Source organism: Rhinopithecus bieti, unplaced genomic scaffold (genome assembly GCF_001698545.2).
Source record: "Rhinopithecus bieti isolate Rb0 unplaced genomic scaffold, ASM169854v2 scaffold_17420, whole genome shotgun sequence".
NCBI lineage: Eukaryota > Metazoa > Chordata > Mammalia > Primates > Cercopithecidae > Rhinopithecus > Rhinopithecus bieti.
Genome location: NW_016808812.1, coordinates 164,629 through 176,177, shown reverse-complemented (window position 1 = coordinate 176,177; position 11,549 = coordinate 164,629). Strand labels below are relative to the sequence as shown.

Below are 11,549 nucleotides of genomic sequence, written 5' to 3'. Positions count from 1 at the left end.
AAAAAAAAAAAAAAAAAAAAAAAAAAGAGGATTCTTCCTCTAATCCTCTTTCTGTAGCTTTTTAAAGATTTATGGATATAGCTATAGAAGAGAAAAAGAAAAATCCTGTTTTTCTCTCTTCCATGCAATAGCTTGTTAAACTAAGAAGGAAATGATTATTCCATTCAGTTTGAATCCTGTTTATTGAATGACCAAAGGATGTAAACAGCCTTTGTAAAAGATGAAGTGTAATCCAGACAGAAATGATTATTATTGAGAAAAAGAGGTGCTTATGATATATCATAAGAGCCTTTGCTCCTATTTTGGCTCTTAAAACTCTGTTTTACTTTTGTTTTAGACTTAGAAGGTTTTGACTCCGTGGTATCATCTACTGAGAAACTCAGTCATCCGACCACAAGCAGACCAAAAGCTACGGGGAGGCGGCCTCCGTCCCAGTCCCTCACATCTGTAAGTGTCTCCTCATACTGTATGTCCCCTTACTTCTCTACAGCTGAAAAGCAGGACAGATTAGAGACTCTAGATAAGGACTCTTCTGCAAGCAGCCGATTTGAGGACACCCCAGGAGAGGGAGGCCATGAGATACACTGCCAACCAAAAGTGATTTCAGAGTCTTCTTGAGTCAAGCAACATTTCTTTCTATTTGTTCTTTGTGTTTCTGCCAGCAAGGTAGGCGCTCCCTATTCCCACCTTCCTTTTCTTTCCTTCCAGACTGATTCTTATTTGAACCTGAAATGAAAAGGGTAAGAAAAAAATCACGTTTTATGGTGGGGAAAGGAGAATGAGGCTGGTTTGGTCTATAAACAAAACAAAACTTTACTCAATAAAGATCTGCTCCTCTATAGCATCAGGCAGCAGCCGAACCTTTCTCTCGAATCCCTGTTGCCTGTACCCCTCCACAGAATACCACGCAGACCTTCAGGAGATTGTTTTCAAACATATGAGGCACCTGATGATGAAGGAGAAACCGATTGGAACACTCAGGATAACCCATAGAAGATTTTTGTTTGGGTCGTTTTGAATGACTTTTTATTGCGAACCTAGTACACGCTTATTGTACCAAATTTGAACTAAAAAATGCATAAAGAAGAAAGTCACCTGTAATCCTGCTCCCCAGTGCAAAGAACTGTTAACTTTTTGCTATACAGCCTTAGCTTTAAAAAAAAAAATTGTATATATAAAATTATTTCTTCACAAATAGGATTACGTAATATGCATCATTTTGAAACTTGCTTTTCTCCTCTTCTGTTGTGTTCCTTTCTCCCCAGTCATGACACATTCTTCCCTGACATCACGTTTCATGGCTGCCCATTTTTCTAACCTATGAGTATGTGAGTGTTTAGCCAATATACCATTATTGGGCATTTATGTTTTTTCCAGTTCCTTATTATAAACAACACTCAAATGAATGTCACTGCAGAAAAATCTTGATGCTGCTCTAAAATTATTGACTTGGGTAAAAATTTTCTGGAAGTGGGTCAAAGGGAAATGTATGCTTTGCTTTTGCCGCAGGTTGTTCTGTCCCCTCCAAGCTCACCTTCCACAAGTTGTGTCTGTGTATAAGATCTCTCTCTCTCTCTGTATCTGTTTATTTCTGTATAGCACATTGCCTTGTTCCAGTGAGTCCAAGTCTTTATAACCTCTACCCAGATAAACCAAGGAATTAACCTTTTGCAGGTTTCCCAGGACACATCCTATTTTCATGTCACCACTGATCCCACCTAAGGTGTCATCATTTAGAAGAAAAAGAATGTCACTTCCTTGGAACCTCTTCTCTCATATCTAGAGTCTGAAAGTATGGTTTGAGTCATCCTATTTTTCCTCTTAGTATGAAACAAACCTAACTTTGCATTGACACATTTTTGGGTGAAAGACTTTTAAAAGTAGCTGACTTTTTTACTGTTATACAGACTTCTCTGTCAACACCATCTTCTTTCCCCTCTCCCTCTCACCTTTTCACACCCCACCCCAACACCCCTCTTATACCCACGACCTGTTTAGTTGCTTCTTAGTATCTCTATATTTTGTTTTTCAATCCTACCTCCTCCATCTTCTCTATAAATCCTTCATCATTTTTGTCTTCCTTCCAAATCCTTCCCAACTTTTCAAGGTCTAGAGAGCCTTGTGACTTCCAGAATTACAGATAGGTTTAAATTACCATCTCTTGTCTCATCTTTGGTCCATACATCCCATGGCTGAGAGTTCGTATGTATTTGGGGGATGTGGTAAGGACATATCATCTTCACTGCCTTCAGACTACACAGTTGTTCATTCATTCAATAAATCTTTATAGAAATCTATCCCCTATGGGCTCGGCACTGTGCCAGGTACCAAAGATACAACTGGAATGAAAAGCACATGGTCACTGTCTGCAAGAGGCTTATGACACAGTGACTCGAAGTTTGACATTTTATATGAAGTGATTTCATTTGCAGACTTAGAACAAAAGGATATATTTGTGCTTTAAAGTATAAATATTGTATTCTCTTCCCTTCATTCCCATTCATCCCCACTTGGATGTGTACTTTGAATATCTATTTAGTCTTCTTCCAGTTAGCACCTGTGGATTTTTCATAGGCAAGTGGAGGCTTAGTGGATATGGGCATATTCCTCAAAGGCCATTGGGGGGAATGATGGAGGAAATATACCAGTCATGATTCCCCAGCCTGGGGCCTCTGACCCTAGCTGAAGCTCTTTATGCTTATAGGATTCAAAGAGCAAGCTTTGATTGGCAGCTCATGAACCCTAGGTTGTATTGGAGGGAACTNGAGATCTCTGGAAGATTTTCATTATAAAGGATTCCTTGCTATAGGAACTCTTATTTTAATTTGCTTTGTTCTAAAATAGGGAAATTCTAGCCCAGTGATCATCTATGACCAGGTGAATTCCAGTGAATTGGTCCAGAATTTTTTTTTTTTTTTTCAGACAGGGTCCTGCTCTTTTGTCCAGGCTGGAGTGCAGTGGTGCAATGTCAATGGCTCACTGCAGCCTCGACCTTCAGGGCTCAAGTGATCCTTCCACCTCAGCCTCCCAAGTAGCTGGGACTCCAGGTGCACACCACCGTGCCTGGCTAATTTTTATATTTTTCATAGAGATGGAGTTTTGCCATGTTGCCCAGGCTGGTCCCAAATTCCTGGACTCAAGAGATCCTCCCACCTCAGCCTCCCAAAGTGTTGGGATTACAGTCATGAGCCACCACGCCTGGCCTCATCTGGCTTTTTTATCTTTACAGTGATCTTCACAGTGAGGCAGAAAGAACAGGGGTGTCGTCCTGTATTTTACCAAAAGATGCTGCCATTCTGTAAATATACTGTAGCAATACAGACTCCAAAATGAATGTTGACTGTCAGCAATAATGAGCACAGAGATTTAGCAGCAGGTACCAAAGGAGATATGAGCTTGTTGCACTAGCGAGCAGGGCTGTGCTCTCAAGCTGAGGAAACACCAGTCACTGGACCACAGCCTGGTGAGCCCTTATCCCTGGAAATGGTTTTCTCTCAGACACATCCTTTAGGGCACTTCCGTATGCAGCAGATTTAGCAATCCTGGAAAAGGTCAAGGAAAAGGAAGAGGAGGGAATGGAGGAGAGGCAGATTAGAGCAGCCTCTTGTTGACCTGTGTGGGGTTCTTCCCTGGTGGACTGTCAGCCCTGTGAGGGCAGGCATTCTGTGTGGCATGTCACTAAGTCTGCAGTACAAGCTCAGTGCTTGGCACATGGTAGCAAATGTTTAGAGGAAGGAGCAGGAAAGGATGGACGATGGATGCTTGCAAGACTGAAGTGATCGATGGACATCAGTGGCAAGATCCCTGGTTTAGGAAACCTTGCTTCTTAGTCGCAGTTCTGCCACTAATCAGCTCTGTGACTTGAGCGCGTGGATAACAGCACACTTTTTTGCCTCACAGGGTTATCGTGAGAAGACAAAATAGCAGTGTCGAGGGCTTTGGAAAGCACATAGCATTATATTCACGAAAGCGGTGTCAGCTAAGGTGTAATTCTGACAAAAGCATTTTCTTTTGGCTTTATCAGTCATCCCTTTCAAGCCCTGATATCTTCGACTCCCCAAGTCCCGAAGAGGATAAGGAGGAACACATTTCACTTGCGCACAGAGGAGTGGACGCGTCAAAGAAAACTTCCAAGACTGTTACCATATCCCAAGTGAGTGACTAGCCATGGCGAGGGTGTCCCTGTCATTTCATGCATGTGCTAATGATGGGTTATAAACCAAACAAAGATACACAGATAGTGCAGGTGTTTGTCATTCTTCAATGACAGCGATTCTATTACTCATCAAAATCCTCGAGGCATGTTGCAGTCTCCAAAACTAGGCAGAATCCCTGAGATACAAGTTCAGTTGTTTATTTCCCATGTTTCTCTCTTGTGGTTTGATCTCCTCTTCATACCATCACACACACATTCACAAATGCCTTCACACACTACCACCATCACCACAAGCAGAACAATTTAAAAAGCCTTGAGATGTCTAGAGAGAAGACATTAAATATATTAAATGCTGTGCCCTCTGCCCACAGATCTTGTCTTTTATGTTCAAAGCTGGTCACAAATTATAGTTGGAAGATCATAAATATAGATAACTAATGTGGTCTCTTAAAGAAAATTGATTTGGATTCACATTCTATGATAAATTTATAGTCTAAAAACACTTTAATTTTATTCCATGCCCAGAGAATAGTATAGATACTTTAAGTTATTAGTTTATGAGAAACAAGGAAGACACTTAGCTCTTGGCAACTGCACGTAACTTTTAAGGAACATCTTGTATAAATTCTCTTCTTCCTATGAATACGAACCAAGATTTTAAAATTCCATTTTCTCCCACTAAGCAAACCAAGTCGATTGGAATTATTTTCTCTCAATATTAGCAACTTCTTTCTGTCTAAAAGCAGAAAACTGTAGTCACTTGAAGCAGGAATAGCACAAAGAAATCAGTTTACCGTGGAATTTTCCTTCTCCGTAGATTTAAGAATTTACATGTATAGATTTTCTTACAAATCTGATACAGTATGCAAAACGTGATCCTATACAACAGATCAATTGTAATTATTCACAAAACCGAAGCATTCTTTCTTTATAAAAGGATTCCATTTGCAGAAATTGGATTCCTAGACCCGTTTTTTTCTGGTGACTCTAGGTATAGGTTCATTCTGACATCCCTGGGGTGTCTCTACAGTGACATCTACTGGTGGACAGTGGGTTTTCACGGTTCTGATTTGCACAGTTCTATCCCATTAGCCTGTTTTACTTCCCCGGAGTTGTCATGTCGTGCTCTTCACTGCTTCTAGAAATTCCACTTGAACTAATTTGATCTAGGGAAGGTGGTGGCCTATACTCTGTGAGGGCTTTAAAATTGCTCAGTAGCCGAAATGGGCTGGGAGAGCAAGTCATGTAGGAAATGCCAAGGGAAGCCTTGATTCAAGAAGTGTCTGGAAGTCAGTCAGTGCAAAGGCATTGATTGGTGGGTCACAGGAGTATGGGAGGTCCGCAAGGATGCAGGATGGGAAACAGGAAAAGGCATAAGCCCAGGAATAGGTGACAAGCAAAGGAGAGAAGGACAGGAGAGCGCAAATCTTCAGACTCAGGTAGCCACAGTTGCAGTGCTGGACTTGAGGGATCTGGTTGATAGGGAATTGACTCCCCGTTTCCGCCGGTTGTTACCTATGAGTCTTGGGGAACTACTCGGCCACCTCTTTAAGCCTCCGTTTTCTGCTTGGTAAAATGCTTGTGCCAACCAATCGTTGTTCAAATTGTCTAGCCGGTGTCCGGCATGTGATCATTGCTCCAGAAATGTCAGTTCCTCTTCCCTCTTACTCTAACTCCTACTAATGATAAAGCACGGGCTGGTGGAGCTCTATCCCTGGCAGCAGAGAGCGCTTTTCCTCAATGGTAACTTGGCAGAAAAAAGGCGAGCAGAGAGGCTCGGAATGATGGCCCATCTGCTTTTGGCTTTCTCTGCCTAGTCTCTCCCTCTAGCACAGCCTGAATCCAGACTCTGCCTCCTCACCATGCCAGCCAAGCCCCTTTTGGCTCCTGTGCTGGGGTGGCCTGCTGGGTACCTGCTGCTGGAGGGAGTCTCGCGGCCGTGTTGCCAAGCTTCACCACCAGTCTCTACTTCTGCCCTACTGCTTATCCTCCCCGCCTCCCAACATCCTGTCCCACTCTTTTCCCTCCTTGCCACCTGCCTCCCAGCTCCCTTGTTGGTGCCTTCTCCCCCAGGGGCCTACTGGGCACCCCTCTTCTCTCTCATCTATGACTGTCCTTCCTGGGCCCTCCTGGCCTTCTCAGGACACTCTTTCTCCATCAGGCCTCCCCCGCCAGTCTCCTCCATCTTCAGCCTGGCCCTTCGCTGGCTCTTTCTCTCAGCGTATCGTGCAGCTTAGGGTCTCCCCAGTCCTCCAGTCCTGGAAAGTGAACGGAACCCTTCCCTGATCCCACCTCCCCCTGAGGCTTCCGCATGAGCATGCTCCCTCTCTCCTGTCTTCCTGCCTCAAACAAGTTTCTGGAAAGAGAGTCCTAAACTTGCAGGCCACACCTTCGCCTCCCATCCAGGTGCTCATCTGCCACCAGCAGGTTTCTGTCTCCCTGGCTCCACCAAGTGGACTCCACCCAGTTTTCCTCTCAGCACCCTTCACCCACGCATGCAACCACTTTGATCCTTCTGGACTCTCTTCTAGGCCTCTCTTCTGCTTCATCCCCTCTCCTCCTCCTCTTTCCCAGTCACTAAGGGCTCCTAAAATCCAATGTGTCAAAAACAGAATTCATTATCTGACTCTTCAACCTGCTGTTTCTCCCATGAAAGGTACAATCTTGATGCCTGGTGTGTCCTGTGTCCACTGCACCCGTGGTCCCTGATCTGTCCTTCCTCCTCCACCCTCTGCATCCTGTCCAGGACCACATCTCCCTGCTCACAAGGCATCTGTTCTATGAGGGCAGGGACTCCATCCTTCTGGCCCACTCCTGCCCCCAGCACTGGGAACAATGCCTGGCGCTCTATGTCGGCTGCGCCTGCCTTCGCTACATCACTCAAAGTTGTCTTGTATCTATCCTCCTAACCACTGCCTGGGTCAAACCCTGACCACTTCTAGCTTACGTTGTGTAAGACTCTCCCAGCAGTTCTCTCCAGCTCCAGATCTGCCAACCCTTAGGCCCTTCTGCAACCAGCATGGTCCTCAGCATGGTGTGCCCTCCTCTCACCCTTTCGCCCAGCTGCTTGTACCTCCCAGCCTTAGCTCTGCCCCCAAGGCCCTCTCTTGCCCCCTCTGATGCTCTAGCAGTACTTCCCACCAATGCATTTTGCTCTGCGGTCTCTAGACCTTTGCCTGGTGTGTTCCCTCCCGCTGCAGCTTGTTTCTCTAAGTGCCCCTCCTTTCCTCTGGCTACTTCTTGGTCCTCCTCCAAGACGAGACTGTCAGTACCTGCTTGCGATACCTGCCCATCTGGATGGCTGGCCCCTTTTCTGTGTTTCTGGGGCTCTGTATGCTCACCTCCCTCTGTGCAGTCATCCCCCCATCGCAGTGCGTTGGTCTGTCTGTCTGTCTGCGCCCCACTGGGTTCTGAGCTCCCTGGAGACCAGGAGAATGCCTCAATGTCTTGTTCACTTCAGAGTTTGTGGTGCCTGGCAAGTAGCTGGGCATCTCGGTGTGTATATTGAACCAGTCGGAAACTCTCTGTCCAGAAAGAAGGTCACATTTAAAATACATAGAAGGCGGCATGTGAGTAAGGGGGACATGCCTGTACCAAGCAGGCCCTTGGTGGCTTGTGGATGAAGGAACAAGTGAATGGAGTGTGTGGAGAGAGGCAGGGACAGTGGTGTTAACAGAGAGTTTGACTAACCAGGACAAAGACACAACACACAAATCCCCATCCCTGAACCCTCCCTGCCTTCCCTCGTCACAGGTGTCCGACAACAAAGCATCCCTGCCGCCCAAGCCGGGGACCATGGCAGCAGGTGGTGGTGGGCCAGCCCCTCTGTCCTCGGCGGTGCCCTCCCCGCTGTCATCCTCTTTGGGAACAACTGGACACAGAGCCAACTCCCCTTCTCTGTTCGGCACGGAAGGAAAACCAAAGATGGAGCCTGCGGCCAGCAGCCAGGCGGCCGTGGAGGAGCTAAGGACACAGGTCCGCGAGCTGAGGAGCATCATCGAGACCATGAAGGACCAGCAGAAGTGAGTGTCCGGGGACTCTTGGCGGCTGTCACCCAGGTTGCTCTCCGCCAGGCCAGCACCTAGTTCTGAAAGCATGGATCCCAGCCTGCCTTGGATGGCGGGCCTGGTCTCCCCGGTGATGGTGGCAGCAGTGGTGGGAGTGTGTGTAGACCCCGAGAGTCTCAATTTATACTTAAATTATGCTGCATGTTTTTGCTGGACTTTGTGTGCAGGAAGGGCACAGGCTGGCCACGGGGCATAGAGGGATGAGTCCATTGCAGGGACTGATGCTCTCAGCAGACTGCTAAGAAGAAAAGCATTTAAATCCCCCATAAAACACAGTATGTACATGAACCACTTCTTAAATAAGCTCAACAGCTAGCTTTTCCTCTTGCAATAGAAAAATGGCAATTTCTTCACTTAGCTGCTAGATGAAGCAGTTGGCCTGCATTGAGGTACCGGTAATGTGTGAAGAAGACGTAGGGAATCTTGAAGCCCAGGATTTTACATTGAGTAAGATGTTCTCACCATGAGACTGCAGTGGGCAGGGCGGGGCGGGGCAGGTCTTTCTCCATGCATGGCTGCACACACACTCTCGCCACATCTCTAATCCTCAAAGAGCACTTAGATGAGGAGAAAGACCTGGACACAAAAATAAGTATCATACATCAATATCATCCAGGATGTGGTTTGCAATGACAAAGCCCATAGGAGGATTAGAAGTAGAGAATGGGCACAGTGGCTCATGCCTGTAATCCCAGCACTTTGGGAGGCCAAGGCAGGTGAATCACCTGAGGTCAGGAGTTTGAGACTAGCCTGGCCAACATGGCAAAACCCTATCTCTACTAAAAATACAAAAAATTAGTTGGGCACGGTGGCGTGTGCCTATAATCCCAGCTAATTGGGAGGCTGAGGCAGAATTGCTTGAACCCGGGAGGCAGAGGTTGCAGTGAGCCGAGATTGCGCCACGGCACTCCAGCCTGGGTGACAGAGCGAGACTCCATCTCAAAAAAAAAAAAAGTAGGGAGGCACTGCTCTGAGTAAACTGAGGTTCGAGGATTTTAGGGATCAGTTGGCTGTTTCTTGAGAGGATCAGGGGAGGCATCTCAAAGAGTTATTTCCCGGGTAGGATTTTGAACAATGATTTAGGATTGCTAAGAGCGTACTACTCCAGCAGCGAGAACATCATGTAGATTCCTGGTCACACGGGGCAGCCTGGTGAGGTCAGCGCATCCCCAGGCGACTGGCCTTCTTGGATTGGAGGTGCCTGGGGTGGTGACAGGGGATGCAGCCAGAGACTTACAGCGATGAAGCCCTCTGCCAGTCTGGGGCCAGCAGAAGCCCTGTCACCTGCCTCTTTCTACGTGGCTAGAGGGCCCTAATGTGTTTTATGGTTACTTTGCAGGAATAACTGGGTTAAGCAAAGTTAATTTCTTTTCTGAAGGGCTCTTCAGAGCCTTCCCTTTGCATTGGGAGGATGGAGAGGATAGCATATGCAAGGTGTCCCACACCTGTTTAATCATAGAACCTTTTTTTTCTAGAGCATCCTAGGATGAGGGTTCCATGGAATTCGCTTTGAGCAATGTGGCTCCAAGCAGGTCCTGTTCTACTCAGGCTGGGTGGTGCCATATGGAATTGAAGCCTCTTGGACTTACCCCAGCCTGGAAGAGATCCGTCAGATTAATATACAGGACTGGCAGGATGCTACTTGAGAGGAAATCCTGGGGCCAGCCAGGCTACCTCTAACCCCTTAAAGTCCCCAGCTCCTGTCTGGCTCTGGAGGTTACTCATTTGGCTACCCAAAGGCCCCATCCATGTCCAGGTTACCTGTTTCCCTTGCCTAGACAGGACATCTCAGAGGCCCCAGGACACCCCAGAGCATTGGTTCTTGCCTTCTGAACAGGACCATCATGGTATCAGACTGGCTTGAATTCAGGGCTTTAGCCCTTTGGACCCTCTGAGAGATGCCTGCAACGTCTGAAATGGCCTGTGCTTCGGGGCTGCCACACCATGTTTCTCCCGCACTGTGAAGCCTGCAAATGGTTGGTGGGAATTGTCTTTCCCCGGCCAAAATCTCTTGAATCAACACCCCACGGTGGCCTCTCTTCCAAGTCCTGCCTTTTGCTACCTACGTCAGTCTGGCCTTTGTGCCCAGGGTCAGTGGGTCCCTACTAGTCTCTCGTGTTAGCTTTCTTGTCACTTTCCTGTTAGCCTTCAACTCAAGTCCACGCCAGCTCTCCTTATCCCCAAATAAGCTGGTTCTCACCTCCCTGCTTTTCCCTGGCTTTTCTCTCTCAATTCCCCTGTCTTTCTTCCTCCTCATAGACTTAACACTAATTTTCATTTTACTAGTTCAAGACTTGGTGACTTTCTTTGGACGGCTTTCCCCAATTAACTGCTCACAGCTGGACTGCTTGAGGCTTTGCCTGCCAGTCTCCTGGGGTTGGAACATTTGCTTGGAGTCTCACCTTCTTCCTTCCTAATCCCTAAGTAGTACCCACTGAGATATGGGTGCATAATGTGTGCTTAAATAAATACAGTAATGAATCACAACTGGTTCACATCAGTTGTGATATAAACCCAGTATGTTGACAGCAGAGCTGGGACACTGCCCCAGAGATAGGGACTATCATGGTGCTCATCCGAAGTGAGAAAATGCAATATAACTTCCACCTTATTTTACTGTGGTGTGTCAGCCATCTTTGTTTCTTGATTTTCCATCCAGTCTGTAAAAATATGCATGTAAAATGGAGTGTTCGATACCTTAAAATGGAGGACAGCTCTCTGCCCAGTGTTTGGATGCTTGCAGTGTCCTAAGTATAGAGCCCTGACTTTGTGGGATGGTTAGTGTTGTGCACTTCATTATTTTTAATGTTGGAAAGGGCATTAGGCCATGGATCCTAAGTCATGCCAGTTTCTCTAAGACATGATTGCCATGCCATTACGCCAATTATTTTACCCCCAAGTTTTTGGGACTTACTGTGTAGGATTTTGTGAGAATCTATGAAAACATACCAGTAACCTTTTAGCAATTAAAAACCCTGTTGAAAATAAAGGAAATAGGCCAGGCGTGGTGGCTCACGCCTGTAATCCTAGCACTTTGGGAGGCTGAGGCGGGCAGATTACCTGAGGTCAGGGGTTCGAGACCAGCCTGGCCAACATGGTGAAACCCCATCTCTACTAAAAATACAAAAATTAGCCAGGCATGGTGATGCATGCCTGTAATCACAGATACTCGGGAGGCTGAGGCAGGAGGATCGCTTGAACCCAGGAGGCGGAGGTTGCAGTGAGCCAAGATCACCCCACTGAACTCCAGCCTGGGTGACAGAGTGACACTCCATCTCAAAAATTAATAATAATAAAAATAAATAAATAAATAAATAAAATAAAGG

The 11,549-nt window shown here is 46.5% G+C and overlaps 1 protein-coding gene across 1 annotated transcript in view; it reads left to right on the top strand.

Annotated features, from left to right (window-relative positions):
* Nucleotides 1-11,549, top strand: part of LOC108538908 (SH3 domain-containing kinase-binding protein 1-like) — a 128,035-nt gene that overhangs the window by 113,803 nt on the left and 2,683 nt on the right. The window contains 2 exon segments of the mRNA XM_017887236.1: nt 4,025-4,153; nt 7,910-8,179. Coding sequence (XP_017742725.1) covers nt 4,025-4,153; nt 7,910-8,179 — 399 coding nt within the window.